This window comes from Onychomys torridus, chromosome 2, assembly GCF_903995425.1.
Source record: "Onychomys torridus chromosome 2, mOncTor1.1, whole genome shotgun sequence".
NCBI lineage: Eukaryota > Metazoa > Chordata > Mammalia > Rodentia > Cricetidae > Onychomys > Onychomys torridus.
Window position 1 is genome coordinate 45026790 of NC_050444.1, and position 9708 is coordinate 45036497.

The 9708-nt window shown below is 52.3% G+C and overlaps 1 protein-coding gene and 1 long non-coding RNA gene across 2 annotated transcripts; one reads left to right on the forward strand and one right to left on the reverse strand.

The window, feature by feature from the left end:
* Positions 1–896: 896 nt before the first annotated feature.
* Positions 897–2767, reverse strand: Pou3f2 (POU class 3 homeobox 2). Its single transcript, XM_036178056.1, has one exon. The coding sequence runs from the start codon at positions 2565–2567 to the stop codon at positions 1230–1232; it is 1338 nt and encodes a 445-aa protein (XP_036033949.1). The 5' UTR covers positions 2568–2767; the 3' UTR covers positions 897–1229.
* A 103-nt stretch (positions 2768–2870) lies between these two features.
* Positions 2871–8046, forward strand: LOC118577626. The gene is made up of 2 exons (XR_004944215.1): positions 2871–3279; positions 5105–8046. It is a non-coding gene; the product is annotated as an uncharacterized LOC118577626 (long non-coding RNA).
* The last annotated feature ends 1662 nt before the right edge of the window (positions 8047–9708 follow it).

Sequence of the window (9708 nt, forward strand, 5' to 3'; positions counted from 1 at the left end):
TAAAAAAAAAAAAGACCTAGTAGAGGGACCAAGTTTAACCACTGCTGTCATCAAAACTAATCCCTTATAATTAAGTTATTGAACCCAAAGGCAGAGAACTACACAGTGTGTTTCCCAATTCTCTTCAGAGTTCCCAGTTTCTTTCTGTTGGACAACTCTAGCAATATATTTAACCTCAAATTTCTTCTGAGTTCTTTCACAACGGCCCTGCCTGATAAAATGAAGTGACTGGTCACTCACTATTGATTTTTCTTTTTCTTCCCTACCCAGAAATACTGCCTGAAAATGAAGTTTACTTTGTAGTTTACAAAAAGCAGTGCTCGACTCTTACATATATATTGTAAACAGTATTCCTGCCTTGCATAAAGCGGGCAAACCATACACATTTCCTGAATGCCAACATTTATTTATTTTATATGAAGCCAATCACTTTGCTTTGATGAGGAGCCAATAAATGTTACACCAGGTCTGGGGGACTTGAAGAAAACCAAAGTTCACAAGTAATAAGAACCAGGGACATCAGAACACTAGAAAAGGAGGGTGGCCAAGAGCTGGCTTCTGTCCTCGCCACTGGATAAGGCAAAACAAACAACTGAAAGGAAGCTCTCAAAACTAGCAGTGGGTATTGAGAAAGAAGATGTTGAACTTGTTCATGTAAACTTCAATTTTCTTGCAGTGCAAATTTGTGTGGTTAAAATTTGCCTATGTTTAAAAAGTGTATTTTTCCCTCTTTCCTGATGGGGACCCATGTTAAATAAACACAGCAGCACGTGTCAACTGTGAGCATTGGGAAGCTGCAGTTTCGCGTTTTGTATGGTTTGGTGGACTTTTTTTTCTTTTTGGTAATTTATTTAGCTTCTCTCTCTCTCTCTTTCTCTCTCTCTCTCTCTCTCTCTCTCTCACTCACACACACACACACACACACACACACACACATTCACACACCACCCCTCTCTCTCACTAGGACACATTCCACTTCCTTTTCTGGGTATTTGTTTGTAAAGGTTAAAACCCATCATTACACCTGCTACCTGTTATAGGATAGTCCAGTGTCTTCGTTCCTTCCTTTTCCCTTATTTTCACTAATTTTTTTTTCCTTTTTTAAGGGACCGGGAAAATAATAATTAAAAAAAAAAAATCAGAAGTTAGAGGGGGAATAGAGGTCCCGGGAAGGACCATGGACCGAAAGGGAGGGGGAGCCCCACGCTCTGCCCCTCCCCCTCTTGAGTTCACTGGACGGGCGTCTGCACCCCATGGTGTGGTGGTGTGTCCCTACTCCCCCCATACACATCCTCGGCGCCCGGCAGAGTCCCTCCGGGAGGGGTCATCCTTTTCTCTTTCTGTCTCCTGTTACAAAACCAAACTCTCACCACCTCCTTCTCCAGCTGTAAGCTGTCCGCCAGGGAGGTGATCTCCTGGGCCGAGGGCTTGGGGCATTTGAGGAAATGGCTCTCCAGAGCCCCCTTGACGCTCACCTCGATGGAGGTCCGCTTTTTCCGCTTGCGCCCTTGCGCTGCGATCTTGTCTATGCTGGTGGGGCTGCCCGAGGACGAGTCTGCCTCTTCCAACCACTTGTTCAACAAAGGCTTCAGCTTGCACATGTTCTTGAAGCTCAGCTGCAGGGCCTCAAACCTGCAGATGGTGGTCTGCGAGAACACGTTGCCATACAGGGTGCCCAGCGCCAGCCCCACGTCTGCTTGAGTAAATCCTAGTTTGATCCGCCTCTGCTTGAACTGCTTGGCGAACTGCTCCAGGTCGTCTGAGGTCGGCGTGTCCTCGTCCGAGTGCGGGTCGTGGTGTGCGCCTGGGTGGCCCGGTGGGCCTTGTGGGGGAGGTGGCGGGGGCGGTTGCTGGTGAGGGTGAGAGTGCGGATGCGGGTGGTGGTCTGCATGATGCGGCTCGTCGTGGGCGTCCCGCAGGCCGTGGTGGTGCAGCCCAGCCGGCTGCCCTCCTGCGCCCAGCATGCCGTTCACCGTGAAGCTGGGCTGCGAGTAGAGCAAACCGCCGTTGGACGCTCCCATGGAGGGAGGGAGGTGAGCTGCAGCCGCCGCACTCCGCCATGCCCCGGGCCCGGGGTGGTGGTTGGCAGCGTGGTGCACCAGATGTGGCGGTCGCTGTTGTTGTTGTTGCTGCTGCTGCTGTTGCTGCTGCTGTTGCTGTTGCTGCTGCTGCTGCTGCTGTTGGTGCTGTTGCTGTAGCGCTCCCGGCCCGTGCAGCTCGTCGCCTCGGCCACCTTGCTGTACTACCACCGAGGGCTTGATGTCCGGCTGGCCTAGGGGGCTAGTGGACCACGGGGAGCCGTCGCCGCCTCCCCCGCCGCCGCCCCCGCCTCCTCCACCGCCGCCGCCGCCGCCGCCCCCGCCGCCGTGGGACAGCGCGGTGATCCACTGGTGAGCGTGGCTGAGCGGGTGCCCGTTGCTCTGCAGCGCGCCGTAGTCGCCCTGCACCAGGCTCTGCGCCTCGCGATAGCCCCCTGCGCCCTGCTGCATGCCGCCGGGCGGCTCGGCGTGCACGATGGAGGCGCTGGAGGTGAGCAGGCTGTAGTGGTTAGACGCTGCGGTCGCCATGACTCTCGGAGCCGGACTGGGTGCTCTGGTTAAAGGAGCCGCGCATTTGACAGTTACTTTTCTGCCTCCGGCTCTCTCTCCTTGCTCGCCCCGCTCCTCTCCCTCTCTCTCTTTCCCCTAGCGGGCAGCTCCGACGCCCGCTCCGACGCCTTCTGTTGCTGCTCCTGCTATTACTGCTGCCGCCGCGCTGCCTCCCGCCCGCCCGCCCTCGCTCTTTCTCCTCCTCTCCCTCCTCTCGCTCTCGCTCACTCTCTGACTCGCTGGGCGCTCCCCCCTCTCCCCGCGCTCTCAAGCTCTCTCCCGCTCTCTTGGCAGAGCCCGCTCGCAGCGGCACGCGCCTGGGCCCCGCCCCCTCCACCCCCTCCCATTGGCTCTGCGCCCTTTGATTTACGTGGATACCGCTAGCAACCTCCCAGGCCGGCGCCACTGATTGGTGCAGAGCTCCACCCTCCCTCCTCTTCCCTCGGGCGCCCAGTCTTCTCAGCCCTTCCTCTGGCACCCCCCCCCCCCAGCCCAGCGATTCAGATTCTCTGAGTTCTCACCCCCCTCTCCTCTTCTGTCCCCGGCCTCCACCGCCCCTCTCGGATGGGCCCCGCCCCCCATCTGTCTCCCAAGCTGAGAAGCCCCGCAGCCGGGCGGTCCAGGAGCTCTAGGAGACTACAGCCGCTCCGAAGACTTGCACCCGAGGGAGTCTACTTTCTCTTCTCAATAGGTCTTTGGGGGGTGCGGGGGCGCGGGGAGATGGACGGTGGAAGAGAAAGGCTGGGTCGCACCGAGTCAGCAGGAGTCCGATTTTCATTCTTCTAGGGACACACACACACAGAGAGACACACACTAGTGAGTGAGTGTGTGTGTGTGTCTCTGTGTGTGTGTGTGTGTGTGCGCGCACGTTTCAACGTCGTTTAAACCTAGAGCGAGAGCCAAAGCCAGACTAATATCTCCCATAGAAGCCTTACTTCCCACTATGTTTAGAATTACAGAGTACAGGTGTCTCGTGCTCTAGGGTGTGTAGATACTTTTGTCCTCAAATAAAGATCCTCACCTTCCCCTTCACCCCAGTAGCCAAGATCCCTTAAGCTTCAGATCCAATTTTATCCCAGTCTCTTTCTCAAAAGATTCCAGGAGAGGGAGGTTCAACCTACGCCCCGGATTTTGAGCAACTCCAGTTATATGGTGTTGCCTACTCTAATAGCTCAGCGCTCTCAACTGGAGGGGAAAAAAACCCTCTGGAAGTGTGTGTCTCACTGACACTTCGGGTGCGCTCAGAGATTATGGTTCAGAGAACCGGGAGCTGTCCTGAGTAGACCTTCGCCTTGTGCGAGCCTGCCGGAGTCTCCCAGAAGAGTGAGCAGCCTAGGACTGGTGGAGCTGCCCAGTGCGGCTCTGGAAAGCCAGCTGCTGGAACTGAGCGCGTTTTCATCCGGCCCCAGGCCTGCCTGTGCAACTTTCGCGTCAGTTGCTCGGAAGGGGAGGAAAATCGGCGAATCCGTTGATGCTAGGGAGTCCTCTCTAAGCAGCCACTTCAGCGGGCGCCAGAGGCCGGGGTTAGTCTAGTGTTTCAGGTCCTGGCTAGTTAAGCCTTCGGTAGCGGTAAACTCTAGTGAGACCCAGGACCAGTGCACCCACGCCAAGGGATCTGACCAACGACAGAGCATCCAATTCCTAAGGAGCTAGATGGCTGTCGCCAGTTTCCGCGCCTGCAAGCTGGGTAGCACCACAGACCCAAGCTCAAACTCGGACTTGAGCGGCGGGACTGGCGGGCACACTCTGGAGTGCACCCGCAGACCGGACACAGCGAATCAAAAGTTATTGTTAGTAAAGGAAAGACCCAGGGAGCATGAATGGCCTCTCCACCTCTCCCCGATGGCCGGGCGCCGGGTGGAGCTGGCGCTGGCTCTTTCCGCCAAATCGACGCTCAGAGGGAGCATTTTAGGACCTCGGAGCATCTTAATCTAGACAGCAGAGTAGAGCGGGCCAGAAAAATTCGTCATGACTAACGAGGGAGCGATGCTCATCCGGGAGTGGCTGAATTGTTTATAAATCAATAGGGCTGAGCACTAGACTGGGCCAGGAGCCTTGGCTGAGAATCTCCACGTGTCCGGTGTTTATGAACATGTATGGAGGAGTCAGAAACGGCTAGGGGAGGGGCGAGCCCACACGCAGCCAGCAGGACCGACTTTCACCTGCACACGCGCACCCGCTCGGCTAGGATTCACACTAAGCTTGGCGAAGTGTTCCAGCGTCAACGCTCAGACACTTCGGCCGCGCACCTGGGGGCTGCTAGGAATTTACTAACTTTCCCCGGCCAATAAAACAGTGAAAAGTTCCAGCCTTCTCAGTGCGCAGACTCAGCGGCTGATGAGGGTGTTTTTTGGTTTGCGCGCTCCTCGGTGGGCGGCGGGAGAAGCAACTGCTTCCCGGTCTCCTGCCTCGGGTCCTCTGTGCCCTGTAAGATACTAGATCTTTTGGGAACCGCTCAGGTCTCCCCCACGCAGTGTTCCTTCTCAGCCCTCCTGACTGCTTTCTTGCTTCCCTAGAATTCAGAGCTCCAACCTGCGGACGAATTCAGCTGCCTGGAAGGATTTAAGGCAATGTGCGGAGAGCGTCTCCCTTCCCTGCCCAAAGGACAGAAGTCTTCCTGTTCCTCCTGTTAATTTCACTTTTGAAAAAAAAAATACAAGAATCTTTGAAGCCCGTAGGATGATACCTTCAAGGGAAGAATTAGGTTTCCAGATATATTTCCCAGGGATTTGTGGCTGCCCAGGTCTCTGTAAGAGCCCCTCCTCTCGATATCCTGCCCACCACCCCCCCACACACCAAAGGGGTACCCTGGGCACTGGATGCTAAGTGCATATGCATGGTGGTGGTGGTGAGGGGGCAGAAATTGGCAGCACGTGCATATCAGCACTTAACTGTGCTGGGACTCTACTGTCCATTAACGCCAGCAGATCCTCCCCACTTTGACGTCCCAGATCTGCACTCCACCCCTCAGCCCCGCCTCATTCTCTGGCGAGCGAAAGGACTCGCCCAACGCTTCCCAACTGGTCTAGCTGGGAGAGTTGTACCGGGCTTAGAATGCTTATTGAATCCCGGGAGTATACTAAATGGTGTCCCGCCAAGGGGCCTCAGCGTCTGCTCCCCCCTCCTTCCCCCCCTCCCACCCCCGCTTCGGGTGTAGGGCCAGTGAAGGGGAGGGCCCGGCTGGGAGCGCAGTTCCACTTGGAGCACCGCCCCTCGGGGAGCCAAGGCCGCCTCCGCCTGTGGCAAGGGGCCCGGTTGGCTCCAACGCTGGGTTCAGAGCATCTGGGAGTCCGGCCCCCCGCCCCGCGCGCCTTCTCTGCACGCAGCAGCTCGGGGATTCCAGAAACCTTGGCTCTGGAAGATTTTAGGTTCCAAATGGGGCTCTGGTCCCACGGTCGCTAGCGCGGTTCTTCCTACTGACCCAGTCGGGAAAGAGACCGCCTGCTTGCCTGCCTGTCTCCGCCTGAAACACAGAGCGTTGAAGGTGTCTCGGGTAGACTCCTTCGGATTTTGATTCAGCTTGTTCTTTTTCACTGTTCAAAGCAGCTGTTCAAATACTGCGGCTGCTTACGCTGACGTGGAGAGGATTTCAAACAAGCCTAAAACGCTTTGAACTGACAAGGTGCCTTGATATCTGCCTCACTCCAGCACGGCTCCTCCAGAGCACTTGCTAGGACAATGGCTGAGCAAGCAGTTGGTGCTGGCCTCTCTGCCTGGGGCGAGGACTGCCCAACCCCCAGAGCCCCCTACAGCAGGAGTAGGCTGGCGGCACAATGGAAAGGTCTTCTCTTAGGCTGCATCAGGTTCTCTCAGATCTTCTGGAAGGGCGTTCTTCTTCTGTACTGTGGTTGCGCTGGTCTGAACTGGCGTGGGCTCCCTTGGGTGAGAAAGCACAGGAGCAGAGAGAAAACAACCTCACAACGCTAAAACCCCAAACAAAACAAAAACCCACCGGCATTTCGTGCTCCTTGAGACACTGTGCGGGGCTTTGGAAAGCGGCAAACAGCATCCTGACTCAAGTATCCCTAAATCTTTACCTGAGTAGCAATTAGGAGAGGAGCAGTCCAAGCTCTGTAACTTGAACTCTAGCTTGTTAACTAGCAAACACGTTCACGTCCTACATAAAATGTCGCTTACGTATTTCTTTATGTTAGGAGTTGACCGAAGGTGCACCTAACAATTTCTGGACATTGAACTGAAAACACCTAATTATAATAGCAGGAGCGATGGCATTTATTTGATAGAGTTAAATTTTTCTTCATTATGCAATCTCAGTAAAGTAGAAATGAGATAACAACAGAAAACAAAGAGGATTTTCTTAGGTGCCCATTGGAGGAGTAGACGTGGCAACTGGTTTAAAATTATGTAAAAGTGACCATTGCTTTTTTTAAAAAAGTAATACACCTTTGGGTGGGATTACTCCCTTCTCCGCCTCCCCTCCTTGCTTTCTGCTCTTCCTCCAGGCCCAGCAGCTGCTTGATGGAGACCTCCTCTCTCCACATCTGAATGGAACTTCTTTGCTCAGGGTCCACAGAAAGTCAAAACTCCGACCTCACAGTTACCTCAGCTCTAAGGACCACTCCACACAAAGAAGCAGCTGGTTGTCTTTAAGCTTCAAGAACTGCAGCCTTGGGGGATGCATTTATAAGACGCATAGAAAATGCATTTCCAAGTTACATGTTCTTGGGAAATACACAATAACATTTACCTGAAAAAATATATAAAAGAAATTAATCTTAGCTATGCAATGCCTCTTGAACAAAGATCCTCCATTTAATATTTTCTGTTCCATCTATAAATACATTTTACCAATTTCTAAATGTTCATCTGTCCCTATGTCCTTGGAAAAGAAAAAAAAAAAAAACCCGAAGAAGCAGAAGCTTACGATTTCTGAAAGTTGAAGCACCATAAGTCCTACACTTGGCAAGTTAGTTTGTTAGTGGCTTGGGCACACACAATTCTGTTTTATTATTATTATTATTATTATTATTATTATTATTATTATTATTATTTAACCACCAAGTAGTCCACTGAAATATACTGTGCAGTGGTATTTGAATCATTTTTAATTAAAGTGAAATTATTTGGATTCATGGGTATTAATATTTTCCTTCTTTAAGGCATGTATCTCATCATTAAAAGTGACCCACTCTTTGTAATCCCAAAGTGAATATTTTATAAGCAGGTATGGCTTGAAGACTTCTAATATCCCACCACCCGGGCAGTCTAGTTGTTTCGGGGATTACTTTGAGTTATTTATTAAAGGAAGCCTGCTAAATTTTGAGTGCTGAATGTGAGGCCAGAGGAAGGATTCATTTCAGCAGCATGCCAGACAGATCATGTGTGGAGAAGCTGAAATCTCAGGAACTGAGCATGATGGTCTTTGTGGCTTTTAGCTCACTTCCTTGAAATTTCATTGTCAAAGTGCCAGAGGTTAAATAAATTCCCAACAATGAAACCTAAAGGTGTGTGTTTTTCTCTTTACCCCAAGGCAGGTGGATGTATGGCCACCAGGAGGAGATGGTAACACTTTGATAAATTAAAGTGACTCGAACAGAAACCCTCTAAGCTCTAAGGCATTTGGAAACGTTCTGAGATGAGGCCCTTGCTGCAGCCTTTGCCTCTTTTCATCCTCTTTCGGAACCCTCTGAGAAGTGGAAGGCAGGCCAGGTCACCAGCACACCTGCTCATGGGCAATCAGTTATTTCACTGAAGCCAAGCGCTGGGTTTGGTTCTTTGTCCCTAAAAGAAACAGACTGTTTTCAGCTGAAGTTAGATTTCTGTTCTCTTATTCTGGCAGCACAAGGCATGAATGCAAATCCCTTCTAAAGTGTACAAGTACACTTTGCAATTGTGTCGTCAGGACTGGGAACTGCAGCCAGCAGGAGAGGGGTGGTGTCAGAGAGAGGTGTTTTCTTGAGAGCAGTTAACCACAGTGGTAGTAACTGATTGCCAAACTTCACCCATAGGTCCTGTCATTCCATGCCTCTCTGGACATAATAAAGTTAAGGATGAAATTATGTCTAAGGAAGAATTTTCAGAATGTGGTTCCTTGGTCTGTAAAGTGTTTGGCATTGCCTGGAAAGTCCCAGTGAAAAGAAGCCTTAGACAGAGGGAGTAATGAGACTTCCTTGCTTTGCTCGCCTTTTCTGAGAATTTTCTATGATAATCTAGGGCAGCCTTGGCTCTAGCATTGCATGCAAAATAGAGAAAGACGAGGCAGAGTCACAGGCCGGATCATTTTAGCGCCCTAGGTCAAAAGGAGAGAATAATGAATAGGCTTGGAACTTAGTTCTTGGAAGGGAACTTAATTAACCTTGGAAGAGTGAAAGAAAGTGGAGGAATCATGCCTAGGACCAGACGTAGGATGATTCTATTTACTTCTGTGTTCGCGCGTGCGCGCGCCCGGCCATACAGGTGAAGTCTGCTTCATGAATTACCCCAATTAATTTTTAATCCTGAAAAAACAAACAAACAAACAAACAAACAAACAAAAACAAAAAACCTTGTGTTTCTGTTCCACAGGATCACCACCCCTCCCCCCAAATCTGGCTGAGAAGTTCGCAGTGGGAACACCAGATCTCGGCCGGGGGCGGGGCGGGGGGGGGGGAATCTTGCGGTCCTGGCCACCGCCTGCACGCGTGATCAGCAGGGGTGTGGGGAAGGGGCTGTGGCGGCTGGAGAGCGGAGTTCCGACCTCCTGAGGGACTGCAAGGGAAGAAGTAGAAGAGGGAGGGTCCCTGGCTGCCGAGCGCCGAGTCAGGTCCTGGCTGCTTTCCGGGAAGGAAGACAAGGGCGAGAAGCGGGAGGCCCTGCCATTGTCCAGGGAGGGCGCATTTTTGTCCTGATGCTGCTGGTTGCTATAGCGAGCAGGGAAATCCAAACAGAAGGGCTCAGTTAGCTCCCCTTGGGCCTGGGACCAGGGCTCCCTCTTCTCAGCCAAAATAAAAGTGCCGCCAAGGGCCTGGCACTTTTTACCAAAGAGCTGTCTACAGCTTCCACAAGAGGGGCCCCGGGGAACACAGCATAGAGCAAGGAGAGGGGTTCCATTGGCCAGGAGCAGCCACACAGGTTACTGAGGGTTCAGACAGAATCCCCCGCCCCCCGACTCCAGCCGACT